At 39.3% G+C, this 19,525-nt stretch overlaps 1 protein-coding gene across 3 annotated transcripts in view; it reads right to left on the reverse strand.

Annotated features, from left to right (window-relative positions):
• ABCB11 (ATP binding cassette subfamily B member 11) overlaps positions 1 to 19,525 on the reverse strand; it is an 85,137-nt gene that overhangs the window by 18,819 nt on the left and 46,793 nt on the right. For 2 of the 3 annotated variants that reach the window (XM_044242275.1, XM_044242274.1), the window contains 7 exons: positions 18,306 to 18,476; positions 17,596 to 17,797; positions 16,475 to 16,550; positions 12,374 to 12,476; positions 5,804 to 5,968; positions 575 to 679; positions 326 to 487 (listed from right to left, as the gene is read on the reverse strand). In XM_044242275.1, the coding sequence (XP_044098210.1) occupies positions 326 to 487; positions 575 to 679; positions 5,804 to 5,968; positions 12,374 to 12,476; positions 16,475 to 16,550; positions 17,596 to 17,797; positions 18,306 to 18,476 (984 nt within the window). The remainder of the gene's footprint in view (positions 1 to 325; positions 488 to 574; positions 680 to 5,803; positions 5,969 to 12,373; positions 12,477 to 16,474; positions 16,551 to 17,595; positions 17,798 to 18,305; positions 18,477 to 19,525) is intronic. The other variant, XM_044242273.1, reaches the window with a different exon arrangement.

The raw sequence follows: 19,525 nt of genomic DNA on the forward strand, positions 1-19,525 counted from the left end.
CACCTCTGGGGGGCGCCATTAAGTCTCATGGAATCTGAACCTCTGGGCCTGAAAATGATCTGAGGAATGAGTCTTAGGAAATTTCTCAGTTGCTAGACTCCCCAAAAAATCTACCCTGACAGATTTGACTCATGGCACTGATTCTGCACATTGCCTGAGAGAGACTGCTGTCTGTCAGGATGGTGGGAAATGTGGCTCTGGGACATCTCAATCTTGTGAGTTCTTATTTCATGGGAAACATATAGGTGATTATCAGAATGCTCAAAGGAAAAAATGTTTACTCCAGTTAATAACATGCCTTGTCTCCCCCATTCCCAAAGCTTACCCCTTGAACTTGGGAGGCATCCGTAGCAAGCCTTGTTGTTAGTGCCCCAGGACTATTTCTGAGGTCATCAAACCAGCCAATGTCTTGCCCTAACATTGCTCTGAAACCATATTTACGTAGCCTTTTTGTAAGGAGTTCTCCAGATTTAGCAAAAGCATATCCCTGAAACATAAAGGAGTCTTTAGTGATATTTTAACATGAAAGGGGAGGAAATAGCTAAATCGCTTACTAAAAAATAAAATTCCTTACCTGCAGAAACTGAGTGCAAAGGGATACACAGCCCACTACTACAAATAGCAGGCACACACCATTGATCTGTGACCTTTGTTCTTCTTTATCAGGAAGTGAAAAAGTCTTCATAAGATAATAAGCAAAAATATTATTTTATTATTACAAACAAGAGCAAAAGAAATAAAATACGTTTAAAAGAAGTTTCTCTTAACCATTGAGTTAAGAGAACATATTAGTAATTAAACCAAAGTTATCTATGAGCATGTCTACTTTAATTCCCGTGGGAAAGAAAACTTGGCAAATGAAAACCAACAGCAATAATTTGCAGAATTTTGGTCTGATTTCTTAGCCTGATGTAGGCAATTGTGTTGGCTTTTCACTGATAGAGATGAAAAATATGATTCAATATCTCAAATCCTTTATGTAATAAGGCAAACTAAAAAAGGAAGGAACGGATGGAAGGAGGGAAGGAAGGAAGGAAAGGAGGGAAGATTAGAATGTTATCTGGAACAAAGAGTGTTATCATGATTTCTGTCCTTCTCAAATAGTAGAAGCAATAAAGATGATTTTCCCATTCAGGTACCATACACGTATGTGTGTATATATATATACACACATACATCTGTATATGTATGTATACCAATATATATATGTGAATCATAGCATCATTAAAGTAGCTATCAAGGCATTAACTGGAACTAGTTTTCTATCCATCTGAGGTTGTTCTTTCTAAATCAGGGGAAGTTGAAAACATCCTTCCACCCACACCCTCCCCCGCAAAAAAACACTCTGGAAGTTGTGAATGGGGTGTTTTGAGTGTATAATTAGGAGCAGACTATACTTTATGAGCATACTCTGAACTTGCAGACGTATGCTCAAGCAAATGACTGGGGACTCAGCTGTTGCAATAAGACAAGGGGAGAACAGCTGCATATTCTAATGACCTTGCTCTATACGGAAATGGATTTCAGGTACAACAAAACTTCCTAACTTGACCTAAGTGAGGGGACTCTCAGTTCAGAAAAAGTATGCACTGGACAGCCTTATTTATTGTTCTAAGTTAATTTAAGTAACCAGAACAATCCCAACAAGCAGTTGCTCAAAAGAAACCATTTATTCAATAAATATGTATTGAGTGCCTACCACATACCAGATAAATCTCTTGAAAACAATGTATACCACTCCATTAACAAATCCTTTTTTGTAAAGCAAAGTAACCTATTCAAATCATCACAAATTCCAAAGTGCAGTGAGGGGTTCTAGATTAAAGATTTACTGTTTCTAGGGTCTTCGTGGTTCTTAATACTGGTGGAAGTGGGATCAGAAGATTCCATGGTCATTCTTCCCAGCACAGAGTAACTCATACGTTTACAGAGTTTACTAATTTAGGGATTTAAAGACCTGTTTTTTTGGTTTTAAAAATCACTATACAGGGGCACCTGGGTGGCTCAGTGGGTTAAAGCCTCTGCCTTCAGCTCAGGTCATGATCTCAGGGTCCTGGGATCGAGCCCCGCATCGGGCTCTCTGCTCAGCGGAGAGCCTGCTTCCTCTCCTCTCTCTCTCTCTCTGTCTGACTCTCTGCCTACTTGTGATCTCTGTCAAATAAATAAATAAAATCTTTTTTAAAAAAATCACTATACAAATCCCCCAAACCCCAAGCTGTGATTCCACAATTCCCATTGCTCCCTCATGTCACCTATTACAGTCATGGACTATTGGACCATAGAAGTGCAGATTAGTCAACTTAACTCTTATTTTATAGATGGAAAACTAGAGCCCAAACTATCAAACCTTCTATCCAAGTTCATTTAGCTAGTGGTTATTAGATAAGGAAATGTCTATTTTTCTGATTCCAGTGGTTTTCTTCCTGGCAGGCTCTCTTGGCTCCTGGCATTACTCATCTTCTCAGTATCAAACAAGTATTTGGCTAATATTAGATCCACACGACTGTCCAGTTCAAGACTGGGCATCTGTCTATCCATAACCTTTTTCACAAAATTCTACCCCATGAGTCCTTTGTATATACTTGTTGAAATGCAACCCAAAAGGCCACCTATCCATAAGTTTCCTTTTAATACATTTGCCATTTTTGTAATGATAAATTTGTTTAAGGAGAAAAGAAACATTCACTAAACTCTTGATATTTACCAGATGCCAAATGTGTTAGTTAGCCTACTTTAACTTAAATGAAGATTTCCTTAAGTTAGGCTTCTTAAAACAACCCAGTAAGGTAGATTATTTTGCCCCTCATTCCGGATGAGGAAACTAAGACTCATCAAGGAAAAGCCACTTATTCAAATGCTCTCAGAGTTCCAGGGCTAGCTGGCTCCAAAGTTCTTGTTTTCTCCCAGCAGGCTACATCCACATTGCTGTGCTTGGAATACTTGTACACTTTCCAAGTCAACTAGACCCATGGAAAGTGAATCAGCTAAATTATGTTTTATGTGTGCATCGATGCCTCGCTCGATTAACAACCAGGCTCCTCAGTGTCCAATCATTCGCTGGGTCTCCATTCCAAACTGTGGTCTCAATACACCAAATGTGAATATTGTGCCCTTTAGGTATGTCAGGATGAAAATAGCGTAATTACAAACAGACTATTATCTGACTCATGATTATACCCTGTGAGATGAAAGTATCATGAAGCTGCTGATGAATATGTGGTAATTATGCTAAGAGACAAACAGAAATGATCTTCTTTATCAGAGAGGGAAAATAGTACTTCGTTTAGCATCATTCGCTTAGCAAATATAACCCTGTGAGAACATTAACCGTGAGCAGACTTTGGATTTCTCCAACTAGATCCTGTTACTCTGGTACTACAGCCCTTAAGCTAAAGGCTTAAGCTGAGTTTTTCCTAGGATTTCTGGTTGTGACCCGAAGAATCGCAGAGACTGTTCTCACTACCAACAATGCGGGGGATGCTCTAGGAGAGCAGGGGTTAAAAATTTGAAAAATCCAATTTTTTCTAACTTGGCCACTTCATACACTAATAGGGCTGGAAGGTATCTTAGAAACCGTGTTTGTCAATCCCTCCTTTTATTGTTGAGGAACCCAGGGCCCAAAGAAATGGCATGGTGCGACCCCAGGGCATATGGTGCTTGAAAAGCATCTAGAAGACCTAGTTTCAGAAGAAAAGATCTCCTGGTTGGGAATCCAGCACTCTTTCCACAACAGCTCATATAAGGTTTTGGGTAAGGCTGAGTAAATGTATTCTTCGCCCTGTTTTTCTAAGAAACTGGTGATTAGGAAGGAAGATAGTATCCCAGATTTTTTTTTTAAGATTTTATTTATTTATTTGACAGAGAGAGAGATCACAAGTAGGCAGAGAAGCAGGCAGAGAGAGAAGGGGAAGCAGGGTCCCTGCTGAGCAGAGATCCCAATGCGGGGCTCGATCCTAGGACCCTAAGATCATGACCCAAGCCGAAGGCAGAGGCTCAACCCACTGAGCCACCCAGGGACCCCCCAGATTTATTTTTAAAAGCAAACATCTAGATCTTAGTTGGGTCTTTACAGAATTCAATCCTATCCACCACCCTTTCTACATCTATCTCATCACTGCTCAGTGAGATGCATTTCTAGAGCCTTTCCCTACTAGTATGTCAGCGTAATGAGAGCAAGGAAGGGCTTTGGTTTTCTTGTTCCTCCCTCTAGCCTCAATCCCAGCAATGATGTCTGTCTGACAAACAATAAGTGACTCATAAATATTTGCTGAATTATGGGTAGATTTCTGTGTTTAATGTCTGTCTTCCTCATAGACTAGAAACTCTATTAGAGAAGCCAGCATGATTGAATGCAATCCCAAATTCCTAGCACAGTATCTATGGGAGACAACCAGCAGACATCTGTTGAGTAAGTAAAAGAATGTTTCCATTATATTTAGGATGTTGTACTTACCAGAAAGTAAGGAATATAAGTTAATTATTTAAAAGATTGTCATCATAAAGGCTTTCACACAACCAGAAATTCAATTTACCAGGGTTGAAGGGCACAGTTTCCAATTTCCTACCTCTCCGAAATTACCATGATTTCCTCACTTACCACAAGGGGGCAGTATGGAAATTAAAGCCCCGGCTGGGCCCGCCTGACACAATTGACTTGATTTTGTTTGTAGACTATCCAAGTCTTTCTGTATGATTCGTGCCCGTGGGGACATTATTCGGGTCAGGACCTCTTCCAGAGAGGCCACCAAAGAAAGAGAAGTAGAAGGGAAACTAACGCTCAGGACTCTTGGCAAGCTCTGACAGTCCGGTGTGCCGGCAAATTCTTCAGCCCAGGCTTCGGAAAAGCTCAGTTCTAGTCCTGGCCCTACCACCTAATGCCTGTTTCACTATGAACAAATTAATAAAGTTATCTAGATTCTAGATTTTTCTCCTTGTTAATATAATGGGATCTGTGTATGTGGGTAAATTTCAACTAAAAAATGGCAGCATTTCAATAACTAATTTTACAGTGAGAGTTTTATTAGAACCTGGCTCTCCAGTCACATTGGATTTGAATCCCTGATCCATTATTTGCTATCTGAAGTTCTGTATAACTTGGTTTGCTTTTTTGTAAAACAGGAACAATAAGAATATCTACCTGAGGTGGTTACTAGGAAAATCTAGTGACCTATTATATTTAAAGTGCTTAGATAGTGTCAATTCATGCTTATAGTTATTATCTTTTATTGTAGCAGTGAAGTCAGATGGAGACTATCAAAATGCCTGGGAAGTGAAAAATCGAAATAAGCTTATTCTTTATCCATGCCTTGTTTTACTTCTCTCTTCCTTTTCCTGTTTCCTCCCCCACCTGCCATTTCAATGGTGCAATCAGCAGAGCAGACAATTCTACAACGCGCACTCACACCTGCTTTTATAAGCCAACTTTGCACCTCAGCTGTTTCAGCAAGATCAAAATGACCCTAAAATCCTTCTGTATTATTCAACGAACCTGCTTTGCATTCTGATTTTGATTGCATGTAGGGAAATTGCCCTCTCCTAACACTACATTCACAGCCACATTGCAGCTTTTTACAGACACGATGATTGGAAGAGTATCCTGCCCCCCCAAATGAGAGTGCCTAGCTTCGTCTTCTTACCTTCTGTGTATGGAGACTCGGGGCACTTTGAATCCTTTAGAAATGAGGAAAAGAAAGCTCAATCCATTAAAATACAGAGCCAACCCATCAAAAATGACAATATCCACTGATGGAAAAACAAAACAAAAAAAAAATGAAGACTAAAGTTAATCCATCTGTTCACTTACCCCAAGAATCTGGCTGAATAAAAAGGCATAGAGTGGTGTGACCGACCCATTGACAGCAGCCCCTACGGCCCCTACCAGCATGTAGGGCCACTCTGGAGCATTGAATTTTAGAATCCTCCTAACCGGGGCAGGTTCAATTTCTTCTTCCACAGGAATGTCCTTGTCCTTGAGGGGAAAAAAGGGTACATTAGTCACTCAAGGTACACACAGATATTTTTGCCTATGTTCTTTTCTTATACAGCAGACCCTCTGGTATTCATAGATTTAAAAGTCATTGTTTGACTGGTTATGAGTGACCTCTAAGTTCTATGAGATGCTGTGATCATTGTTTTGTAAGAAATGGTTTTGAATTCCTTGAGAGCACGCTGTGACTTGGAAGGGACACACTTGGTGGGTACTCAACTGAAGGCGAACTTGTGGTTTTCATTTTGCAATTAGATATTTATTTATCTGTTTATTTAGATACATTAGATATTTATCTATTTCACAATTAGATATTTACTTATCTATTATTTATTTCATTTCACAATTATTTATTTATTATCTCCAGGGGAGTAATAAATATGTTGGATCTTTGAAAAAAGTAACCCCTCCAATTTATAAAATTTTTTGGGCTATGGTGCTGATTACATAATTGAGGACTCATAAAAATTTCAAGGTGAATCCTTCATAAATGGTGAAGTTCTTCAATCTAGTAACTGACTAAAGTACTAGGGCAGGGCAGTGTATCTGAAACAAAGCAAAATAATTATTAAAATGTATTAAATGGTGTCAACAGTTACCATTGACATGCTTTCTGTAAGATTTCCCTTAATTAGTGCCCAGAAGTAAATGGTAATCCAAAAGAAAGAAAGAAAGAAAGAAAAAAGAAAGAAAATGGTAATCCATTCAGGATTTCTAAATTCTACATATTCTTTGCAAGGCGTGAAAACTGTTTTAATATTTCCCTATTCTGATCTCTTTAGTTGTTGTCATTGAAGTGTCAGAGCTAACAAATTTTTGTCCTCTTTAAAGTAAATATTATAATCAGAATCCCATCATTTTTACTATCATTTTTCCTCGCTATAGATATTACTCAGTGCATGATTTGTAGTACTAATCAATCATTTGTTAAATTTATTACTGACTTCACTTAAAGGATTTTAGGTGGCTTGTATAGATTTGCATTGATTTTTTTTTTTACTCTTTCTATTAAAATATACAAAAATACAACAAAGTGACTACAAAACTACTAATTAGTGTTCTGGTTCATTAATACATGATAATTTACCCTTTAGATAGTTGAATGTCAGGAAGAGGCAACAGCAAGGAAATTCAAATACTCTCCTTTTGCATCCAAAGTCAAAGACCACATTACCAATTTAGTTTAAATAAAACCTTGTGTGATGTTATTTCATTATCACTGCAAGCCAACTGGGTGGAAGACAGCTTGGCAGGTGATGGATTTCTTATTGCCTCCATTGCAAATTCTCTCCTGGCCTGCTCTCAACATCTGCACTTGTCACTATACATTCATGCAGCAAATCCTTCTGTTCAATAATTTCATCTCTGACAACCTATTAACTCTATAAATCAATTCCAGGGAGGAAGAAGAGGGACTAGAACAGCATGAGTAGAACAAGTATAGAAAGAACAAGGTTCTTGGATGAGCCCAGTGTAGCCACCTATGAAATATATTTAGCTCTCTGGGGCTCCGTTACCTCATCCTCAAAATGAGAGAGTTGGATTAAGTTATTTGGGGAAGACAACTTTCTATCGGTGTCTTGTGTTTCTTCACATCTTATGCAGACGCGCTGACTACCTCTATCCAGACTATTTTTTCAAGGACGTTTGCATAGCAAATACCCTTGGAGGACAGAGATGATATCTCCAACCCAAGAAAAGAGCAGATGTGTTTACTGTCCATTATAAAACAATCAAGCTCCTCCAGCTCAGGATTCCCCCCCTGTAACACCTCCCCTTTGTTTGCTGGCCTCGTTAAATCTGGGGGTTGGGCTGGGAAACCAGTGCAAATGATAAACTCTGGATACTATTCTTGCTGTGAATAATAAAGTTTTTTTGTCTCTGGCTCAGGACGCTTGCATATTCTGCCAGCACCCATGAAATTGTGTCAGGCTAACTTGGAAGCTTGCAATCGAGCAAAATGTAGACCCTTTACCATTCTAGACGGTGGTTAGTGTCCAGACGAGGATGTTTGCTGGACTTATGGTGGATCAATTATTAAAAATACAGATTCCTGGGTCCCCATCACCAGAAATTCGAATTTAGTAAGCCTGAGTATGAATCTGTGTTTTAAAAATACTCCTCGGGTAATTCGAACAGTAAAGCCTAGTCTGCGAGATTACCAGCAGTATGTAATCTCCAAGACTCCTTCTGGAGCAGAATGCCCAGGATTCCAAGATTATAGACTTGGGAAGTATCAGCTGTGCTGTATGTACATCCAGGCACATCAGACTCTGACATTTCCCGGAACCAGGGCCCTATGAGAGAACCAACTCACAGCCCAACAGGACAGAAATTTCCCTGGCTTTCTGATTCTTAAAGGTATCCTTAACCCTAAGCAACAATACCTGAGACATGTAAAAATAATACAAAGTGATTTTTTTTCCCAGTAGTTATCATTCCAAGATAAACTAACAGGAGACAAAATTTAATTGATTTGAATGATTATCTTTTATCCTCCTTCACTAGATATTGGACTTTATGGGAAACTGTCCCCTGACCCACCCCCCAAAAGATGCACCATCAAGCCTGAATGATGCAAAAACTAGAAAACCTGACTTCTGATTGACTTATATGATAAAGCTTAAAAAAATAGTAAGAATTAAAAAAAAAAGAATAGTGGAAGAATAGAAGAACACAAAATATAAAGTCATTGTGTACAGATTTTTTCCTTTGATTTTTGCAAAGCTAGAGACAAATTTAGTCTTCTAAAAAAGCTAAAGATGATTTATTCATCTTCCCTGCATCTATGGCAAAGCAGTAACTCACAGAAAGAGATGAAATTATAAAAGTTGATAGGTTTCCTTTATTGTAGCAAGGTCAAGTGGCACCGTGCATATGTGTTTATCGCATGTAAAGAAGTATCCTGCTAGCAACTCCAGTGCAGGGAGAGGGATGGTGGCTCTTGTTCATCTTTGCATCTGTAACACAATCCTTGGCACACAGCAGATGTACGATCAATATTCATTGGATGAAAGAATGAATGAAACCTTTATGCCCATGATGCATACATGCAATGAAACATTTATTAAAAAACAACAGCAACAACAACAACACTGAGCTCTCCTACTATGCAGATGGTTTAGTGGTGGATGTTCCTTCCTTCCATCTCCTCTTATAGGTCAGGTGAAAATATAACTTCCTACTTAAATCTTATGTCCTACTTTCTATACAGTGTTATGCTGGTTTCTGTGTGCCAATCCATCTGGACCTCCTGCCTCAATAATGACTTCAAGATTTGATGATAAGAAATGGTAACTATGACAAAGGAGCAGAGGTTCTCCCAACGGACACATACTGAAAGTCATTTGTTAAGTGCCCTGCCTCTGTCCTCTTACAGAATACTTAAACTCTATCTTCTAAGTTGGCTGTGATGGGTTTCAAATGTGTGACCTTGGCTCGAACTCCTGTAGATTCTACTTCATTAGTTTCCCTGAGAGACATGCCTCTATATCAAAGACTGGCACCTCTGGTCTGTAGGTTTCTCCTAATCCTCCGTTTAATTTTATCAGCATCATAGCTAAGATCTGACTCCAGTTATAGGAGCCCAAAGCACAGCTTGGAGAGTGGGAAGAAACAGGCTGCAATCCCCTTAGTTCTGTTACCAGCTAACTAGGAGACCTTGGTCTCATGTAACCCCACTTAGTGTCTGGAAATACAATCTTCTCATGCACCATCTCTTCTAAATGCCCAGAGTCAAAACTCTAAGAGACCACAAGGTGGAGATAATTCCTTTATGTAAGTAAACTTTTTGCATTGCAACATAAGATAGAACACTTCCCAGTCAACAGATAAGGTTAGAACTCCTCCATAAAATGAGAAAAAGAAAAGATTTTGCCAGTATTGGTCTTTCTAGAATTCAGTTAACTTTTAAAATGCTTTAAAATCTACTTGGGATTAGAATATCCCACATATTTAAAGTACTTTAAAGTATTACTTGGGACTAAAAATTCCATAAATTAAATGGTATTTATTCCACTGGTTTTTTTTTTAAAAATTGGTGGGGGCACCTGGGTGGCTTTGTTGGTTAAACGTCCGACTCTTGATTTTGGCTCAGGTCTTGATATCAGGGTCCTGGGATTGAGCCCTGCATGGGTCTTTGCACTCAACATGGAGTCTGCTTGAGGATTCTCCCTCTCTCTCTACCCCTCTCTGCCCCCAAATAAATAAATAAAATCTTTTTAAAAATGTGTTAATTTAAATCTAAAAAACTAAAATTTAAATCTAAAAAACTCTAATATCATTACCATACAAATGAGTACATTAATATAAGCATAAGATCTTATTTTCTCAGAGAAAAGATCACAGTGGCTTCCCCTTTTCCCCCATCTTCCTTCTCTCTTCACTGGAGAGAGAATATAAAGTGACATCTTTTAAACATGACATTGATTTACATTCAATTGAGTTTATTATTCCATTCTAATTTACAACACTGAGAAGTAGACTATTATATAGAGCATTTTTACTTCTCTAAAACTGGTCTGTATATTTGATTTTGATTTCCTCTTATTTAAATGGTTCCTTTCTAGGTTTCCTCCATATCATGAAAACCCTGTGGCAATCTGATCTCCAGATCTCCAGGAATCTGTCTCTGTAACTGTGTGGGGCCACCTGCCAGTTTCAACAGCAAGAGCAGAATCAGATTTTCTTCTTCTCCTTCCTCCCTTCCTTCCATTTTTCCTTTCTTTCTCCCTTGTTCCCTTCTCTTCTTCCCCTTCTCCCTCCCTCCTTCCCTCCTTCCTTCTTGCCTTCCCTCCTTCCTTCCTTCCTGTCTTGCTTTTGTTGTCAAATAGTTACAGAAACTAGAAAAACAAACCATAATGCAGAATTCAAATATGATTGGTACTCTTATATTTGAAATCTCAATGTAGTGTCTGTTTCTTTGTCCCGTGGAGCTTGACTAGACTACTTATATAAGGCATCTTGTTGTTGTTAAAGGCAGCACCATGCAAATAAATGAAATACCTATCTCTAGATCTAGAAAAAGAGTTGAGTCCTTAATGGCAAGATGCAGTAAACAACCATGTTTGCTAAATGTGTTTTCTCTCTCTGCTGCTCCTGAGAAAAAGTGTTTCTCTATGAAATTTGTTTAAACCAACTCTACTGGATATTGAGACATCTATGTATTCATTCCTAATGATTAGAACCAAGAAAGCCTTCATAATCCTTCTGTCATAGTCATAACATCATAAGGAAGACTGTACTTTATTCCACATTTGTCACTGTGAACAAAGGTTTATAATTATTTCCAAAACACATTCTCATTTCAAATTTTTTAAAGACAGTTTGAGATGACATCATGCATAATGGATGTGCTTGTAATTGAAATATTCCCTGACTTGCTTGCTTTGATAAATCTTACGGTTTCAGCTTTACTGAACTGTAGAAATTCAATTTTTCATCCTAGTTTTAGAATCTCCTGATATCCTAATGGGGCATTGGCCTAAGCGCCCAAGGGGATACAAACACAAATAATATATAGTCACTAATTTTAAGAAGCTATAATTAAGTAAAGGAATAAGACCCCAAAAGAGACTCAATAAGAAAACTGTCGTGAAAGGGTTCAAATGAAGAGTGAGTGGGGGGTTGAAAGTGAGACTGTCAGCGGGAGAATGAAGTGCAGACATTAGGAAAGGCTTTGGGGAGGGGAATGATGGGCACTTGCTGTGAAGGTAAGATGCCCAAGAGAGCTTTGAGGACCTGCATCCTTAGGAGAAATATTGCTGTGTCTGTTGATTCCTCTCCTCTTTCTTTCAATTTTTGGTGTTGTTTTGAACTATATTAACATTAATAGTGTTAATTTTAGATGTATCCTAAAAAAGTTATGGTAAAACTATGAGAGGTAAACAACTGTCCATAAAACGTAATTAGCCTCTGTTCATTCAAAAATTGTGATACCTTGTATAAGGGCTAACGTTCTCAAATAACTTCGGGGAATAAGCACTTCTGCCAAGGTTGTTATAATTTAAAAAGATTTAAAAGTTTGAGAAAAATTGTTTTTCAGGTATTCTTAAAAACTCTTAAAATTGTACATATATGATCAAATAATCCAAACACATGTAATTTGTCTGTATCTGTTTCAATGGTTCATCTGAAAACTATCGATTAACTGTTATAGTCCAGTTTCAGTTACCAGATGTCCTTACAGTAATTAATTACTCTGCATTTCTTTTAATACATTGTGTAGAATTCAGAGTTTTCATCACGTCCTCATGGGTTCTCCCATTTAATCTGACTTAGTCACATTACTGGATCTGTGCCTTGAAAACTCATATTCTCAAGTTTAAAGGTCATGCAGTAGTCCCCAGGAAAGACTGCCTCCACTCCCCAGAGCGACTGGTGCCTGACCTTTCTGTCTTCTTCGTAAGTAGACTTGTGATCTACAACAGCTAACGGAGGTTCGTGCATCAGGTAAGAAAGCTGAGACTTGGAGCGTTCTCGGATAGAAGCTCTGAAAATAAACAGAAATATGAAAGAGTCCATAGGTTATGGACAAGTTGAAACAGGACTGACTGACGTCACAGGAGTCAAATAAACATAAAAGTTTGCAGGTAACATTGCAACCAGGCTTGTTAGATTTCGCGGAACTCTTCCTGCACTGTAGCTGTTTAAATTTGACCCTGACCTAGACTCTGATTCAGAGGGTGCTCAAGGAGGGAGGGAGAGAAGGAGAGGAAAGCTGCCCCACCCGTCTATCAACAAAAAGTCCGAGATTCAAATCCATTCGGAATCCACGTGGTTGGCTGATTGCTACCGTGGCAACAGACTAGCCCCTTTACCTTCCTTTTGGTTGTAGGTTGTAGTTTTGGAAACCTTTCTCTCTCTAGTTACACCTGCTGTTTACTCTAGTGTAAGGCGACCTGGATACAAATGAGCTAATAGGAGGAAAATGGGGCCCCTACTAAGATTTTCTTCTTCTTCTTCTTTTTTAAAGATTTTATTTGCTTATTTGGCACGGGGTGGGGGATGCGGAGAGAGCACAAGCAGGGGGAGCAGCAGAGGGAGAGAGAGAAAGTGATAGAGGCAAGCTGAAGAGGAGCGGAGGTTGTTACATTATCAAAACACCTCATCTGAAGTAAGAAGGCGTAAAGAGAGAGCCAGGGCCGAGGAGCTAGATGGACCCACCCACAAATCCCTCTCCCTCGTTTGTATCCACGTGAAGTTAGACGAAGACCAACGGGTCAGGTGGCACTTGCCTATTATACCTGCTCAACTAGGCCCCTGAGGAAGCACCAACACATCTGTTCATTCCTCTGCTTTGTTCCCACATCCTGTTAGTGGCACCACCACCCTCTTAGTCACCCAGGTGCAGCGGGGGTGTGTGTCTTGAGTCCTTCCTCTTCCTTGCTCTTGCACATTCGCACTCTTGCCAAATCTCATAATGACTGGGCCTGAACCCACTCCTCATGCCACCTCCCTGCTATCAAAATGCCGTCTGGGACACCTCCACCGCCTCCCGCCTGGCCTGAGACTCTCCAGGGGTAGAGTCGCTTCTTTGAGTTAGTTCCCTAAGGTCAAGAAGTCTTCAGCATGCACGAGGAATGGGCATGTGTCAACTGGACAGAGCAGAGTGCATGGTCGGGCTGAGATGTAAGGTCATGGGCCTAGAGAGACGCTAAGAGCATTGGAAGCCATGGTAGAGTGTATGGAAAAGGAAACATGGCTGATGGCTTCCCAATTATGAGCATGGCAAAACACATCCTTGTCCCTTCCGATTTCTACTACCTGACTCTTATATTTCTTAAATCTCTCTTTCTTTCCCTATTTGGCAGACCTTTCCACCTCTCTAGCATAGGCTGTCCCACGGAAACCCTGGGCCCACCTGCCAGCTCCCTCTGGTCCACCATAAGTACCAGAGTCAGAATTCTATCACACGCCTGGGTGGCTCAGTCAGTTAAGTGTCTGCCTTCAGCTCAGATTATGATCCCAGGGTCGTGGGATGGAGCCCCACATTGGGCTCCCTGCTCGGCCGGGAGCCTGCTTCTCCCTCTGCCTCTGCTGCTCTCCCTGCTTGTGCTCTCTCTCTTTTTCTCTCTCTCTCTCTTTCAGTGTCAAATAAATAAATAATGTCTTTTTTTTAAAAAAGAAACTGACCACGTGGGCCAGTCCCCTTCTCAGAAGCTGTGTACCATTTCTCTCCTCAAATAAAAACAGCTAATTTGGGGACTAAATAACTCTCCCACGTTCTCTCTCTCTTTCATCATTATTATTCAGGAAATTAGTTAGTCTTATCCATTAAATTATTCTTGAACCTAAAATATATTACTAAAGAGAGACCGAGCTGTCAGAAAGACCAAAGCCAAGGAAATAAGATATAAATTAACATTTAATTTAGTCATTTTTTAGCAAAAAAATCTGTCAGCATATACAATGAGATATTTTTAACAGACCTTCTTATTCAAACTTATAAATCTTTCTCTGCAGGAGGTTAATAGCTACTTTCTGGGTGTAGATTGTATTTCTGGATTTCTCAGCCTAGTCACCAAAAATGTATAATTTGTGAGAATTAATAGCCATATAGGAAATATTTATATTAAAAATGGTTATTTGATCCTAATAATAAACTGTAAGTAAACTATTTAGAACAAATAGAATTTTATTCATCTGAAAAGTTAAGAAAATATTTATTTTCCGGGTGCCTGGGTAGCTCAGGGGGTTTAAGCCTCTGCCTTAGGGCTCAGGTCATGATCTCAGGGTCCTGGGATCAGATGAGCCCTGCATCAGGCTCTCTGCTCAGCAGGGGGCCTGCTTCCCTTCCTCTTTCTACCTGCCTCTCTGCCTACTTGTGATCTCTGTCTGTCAAATGAATAAATCAAAAAAAAAAAAAAAAGAAAATATTTATTTTCTTGTTGACATGACCATGAATATATTGATCACTTCCTCTTTGCAATCAAAAGAGGTGCCTAGCCATTTTCTGTGTTTAAGAAGATAGTATTTTCAGGTTGTGATTCTAATGACCCTTATAATTTTTTTCTTCCAATAAGAGAAACATGGTTAAACATAATGCCTAATATCTGTAAAAAATCACCTAATAATTTTGGCAAATTTTTTAGTTTTTACTTTCCAAAGTAACTTGAAACTATTGCTTTATTGTTTTCCAAATTCAATAAATTTGATAAAACCAGCATTTCTTGGGCGCCTGGGTGGCTCAGTGGGTTAAGCCGCTGCCTTCGGCTCAGGTCATGATCTCGGGGTCCTGGGACCGAGCCCCGCGTCGGGCTCTCTGCTCAGCAGGGAGCCTGCTTCCTCCTCTCTCTCTCTGCCTGCCTCTCTGCCTGCTTGTGATCTCTGTCTGTCAAATAAATAAAATAAATAAATAAATTTTTTAAAAAAACAGCATTTCTTGAAATTTTTTTTGAATAGACTTATTCTCAAAAGGAAAAATAAAAACCCTAGGCATAAGCTCCATGAACTACTCTTTTTTTTTTTTTTTTTTTTTAGTATAGTTGATACATAATGTTACATTAGTTTCAGGTGTGCAGCATAGTGATTCAACAACACTATACATTATTCTTTGAGTATTAAAAATAAATCTGTGTTTGAATTACTTGGAGTTGTTACCTAAATGTTTTATTTTAAGCCTCTTTAAACCAGTTTTCAATAAGCAATATATTACCTTGAAAGGGCAAGTCTTATAACTGAGCCTTTACCCGGAGTACAGCCTTGAATTAAATATCCTAGAAATTGTAAATGCAAGAGTAAGGAAATCTGCTGTCACTCATTATTTACAGCCTCCTAACTTAGGGGAAAAAATAATAAGTAATGTTTTCATGAAGAGAGACAGATACTCTTGAGCAGAATCCTTCTTAATATGCACACTTTCAACATTAAAGAACTATTTTACTGAAATTCTTAAGTCAGGATGAAAGACTAAATACTCCAAAAATATGTTTGAAAGTCAATACTTTTATATTCAGCCATAAGAAAATAAATAGCTGGGGTCTAAAGAAATTCTTTTCAAATGCTAAAAAAATATATTTCTTATTTCATCTAGTTAAGGAATGATTTGAATTCAGAAGGGTCGCTCTGGAAGCAGGAACATTTGTAATTCAATTGCAGCTCAGCAGGCGAAAGAATGGACCTAAGGCCGCAACTTCACCTCCATGTAAAACAGTGCTCTATACCATGGTTAGATCAAGGGGCCAAGACCCAACAGATTTTTTAAATACCCTTTCTAAGCTCAATTAACAACATTTTAATTATAAAGCAGCTCTATCATGACCCTACCCATAATAAATAGCCAAAGTTAAACAAAAATTCCCCTTAAACTGGAAATGGAAATGTCAATATAGCATTCAAGGGTTCATTTGCATGTTCATAGTACATGAAACCTGGGGCTAAGCTCAAGGATCTCCAGGTCGTACCTGAGATATTGCCCGAGGACCATAGGTGCCGAGGGCTCCTAAGAATATTTTAAAACCTTAAAATGTGCCCATGGCTTCAGCTTACCTTAAACTAGCTTGGTAGCTCCCTCTGCAAAAGGTCTGCTTGCTGTCAAGTGAGGCCCCATCAGTTTCATCTTCCCCTATTCAACACAACAGGAATAGTTGTGTATGCAACAAGGAGAACCATATCAAAAGAAAATTACTATGCTTGCTTAGCCTATCTTTACTATGTCTGATGCTAAAACATTCTATTAACTTTGTTGCAGAAAAAAAAAAAAAAACCTTAGCACTTATCCAGCCCATTCTAACAAAAATAAAACGTCAGGATACTCAGCAGAGGGTGCCTGGCTGACTCAGTTCAAAGAGCATGCAACTCTTGAACATGGGGTCTTGAGTTCCAGCCCCACACTGGGCGTAGAGATTACTTAAATAAATAAATAAACAAACAAACTTAAGAAAATACTCAGCAGGATTAAATCATTGGAACTGTGTGATACCCCATGTATTATCTCCAACAAATAGATATCTGATAGCATGGCTAATTAAAAAAAAAAAAAAATGAAGGGGAAACCCTTCATTCACCCTTTGGTGAATTTAGATTCAACAAATTAAAAAAAAATCTTTTCAGAAGAAATCATATGTGTTAAATATACACAGTAGTATTACCCAGTGGAGTTCATGAACTGATATGTGATGTGGTAGAGAACGTTTGGAGTGGTTGGTTGATGTAGGCTGGGATAAGTTATCAAATCTGAAAATTCAGACTGAAAAAAAAAAAAAAAGATGCGCTAGGGCCTGATGTATCTATCTGCTTTAGTGAAAATAGGCATTCCAATGTTTAGTCATTGGTTAGTTTACTCAGTCAGTAAGAACAGAGGTCCTACTGGGCACAGGGTGCTCTAAGAAAGCTTTCTTATTTGCAAAGTGGGGAGGGGGGAACAAGAGGGATGGAATCAAGATCGTCTTCCCCACAAAACCTGGGTTTTAGCTCTCTGACTTGATCAAGTAACTGAACCTCCTGAGCTTTTGTTTTTTTCTCTTATCATCTCTATAATATGCCTCGAGGGCTTTAGGGAGAACAAATAAGACAGTGTATATAAAAATATATAGAAATCCATGAAACCATGAGAGCTAACAAACATAATGCTTTCAAGACTGTGCATGTGTAATGGAAAAGACACTTGCCCTTTGTACCTTCGACATCGACAGCCTGATCGCCTTGACTCTGCAAAGTCACTAGAGTGAAGTAGACTCCTTTTCTTTCCAACAGCTCCTCATGGGTGCCTCTTTCCACTGCTGTACCATGTTCAAAACCAACAATGACATCTGCAGCTCTGACTGTAGATAGGCGATGAGCCACTGAAATGATCGTATGTCCCTGTTGGATCTGCAGGAATGTACAGGGCACTGTTAACCAAACAATGTCAGTAAGAGCTGACATTGACATTTGGATGGTCTCAGAATCCACAAGTGATCAGATTCTGGGTCCTCAAACAGGTCCTCTGCAGATATTAGAAAAGGCCACTGCACTTTATCAAAGCCATGAACACCCCACATGTTGGTCCAGTTGCTGCTAGTAATCAACAGCTAAAATCAAAATGGAAATTTTTTTGAAATCACATAAGTGGGATTTAATAAGATTTAAAATTTGTATTTATAGCTTCCGCAAGTAAGCCAAACTGACTTCTATTCAACTGTGAGGAACATTCTAGTCAGTCAGTAGTTTCTAAATAGACTGGAGACACTGACCCAGATAGTCCTTCTCTTTCCATCCCCATCTCCATTCTGTTCTTCCCAGTCCACCACCCCACCCCCAAGCCTCCTCTCAGCAAGCTGCCTTTCTTACAGCACATTTCCACATGGTCTTGAAAAATGAATTCAGACTTTCAACAAACCTTACTGAGTGCCTCTTGCACCATGGCTTCACTCTCATTGTCCAGTGCCGAGGTGGCCATGTCCAAAAGCAGGATCTTGGGGTTCCGGACAAGGGCTCTGGCAATGGCTACTCTTTGCTTCTGGCCACCACTCATCTGGCCTCCTCCTTCTCCAACAAGAGTGTCAAATTGCTAGGAAGAAGGTGACACCAGTAATGAAGAGAACAATTTGATGGCTCCTGGCAGGGATTATTACAAGATCCTTTCTAGCTTTCTTCTCAAGCATGACTTTTCACAGGACCAAATTTCACTGAAAGAAATACTGTTTCCTGAAACAGGTTACTATCTAATCAATATTTGCGTGTAAGATAAAGAAATTGATCCATTTGGGGGGCATCTGGGTGCCTCAGTCAGTTAAGTATATGTCTTCAGCTCAGGTCAGGATCCCAGGGTCTTGGGTTGGAGTCTTGCTCAGGCTCTCTGCTCATCAGGGCTCCTGCTTCTCCCTTTCCCTCTACTGCTCCCTCTGCTTGTGTTCTCTCTCTCTCTGCCAAATCAACAAGTAAAGAATTTGAAAGAAAAAAAAAAAAAGAAATTGATCCATTCTTTCATTTCCAGCTTCACTGGATTGTATAAATGCTTCTCTCTAGCTCAACTTGAAATAAAATGTTTTCACCAATGTAGGGGAGCTTGGTTGGCTCAGCTAGTTAAGCATGTGGCTCTTGATCTCAGCTCAGGTCTTGATCTCAGGGTCCTGAGTTCAAGCTCTATGTTGGGTACCACACTGAGTGTGGAGCCTACTTAAAAAAAATAAAAAGTTTCCACCAAAGAAAAAGTTGATCAGCGTCCTGAAACCCCATTTTAAAGGGTTAAAGCACTTACCAAATTTTTCCTTCTTTTCTCTAGCTAAGCAACGCAGAAAAACACAACATTAACACTATCTCTGTATTGCAAATGAAAGATCAAACTAGTTGTATAGTCATTACCACTGACAGCAAAAAGTTACTGAGTATCTTTCATGTCTAGCATTATATTGGAATGTCACAATGATGTCAGGCTCTTGTCTTGTTTATTATTAGCCAACATGAGTTGAGCACTTACCATGTACAATGCATGAAGTTAAGTTCTTCACACATATTACCTCGTTAGTCCTCCCAGATGCCCCACGAGGCAGGTAATGCTGTTCCCCTCAATCAATGGGTAAGGAAATTCTGGGCTGTAAGGGGTTAGAGTAACTAGCC

The sequence above is a fragment of the Neovison vison genome, chromosome 3, assembly GCF_020171115.1.
Source record: "Neovison vison isolate M4711 chromosome 3, ASM_NN_V1, whole genome shotgun sequence".
NCBI lineage: Eukaryota > Metazoa > Chordata > Mammalia > Carnivora > Mustelidae > Neogale > Neogale vison.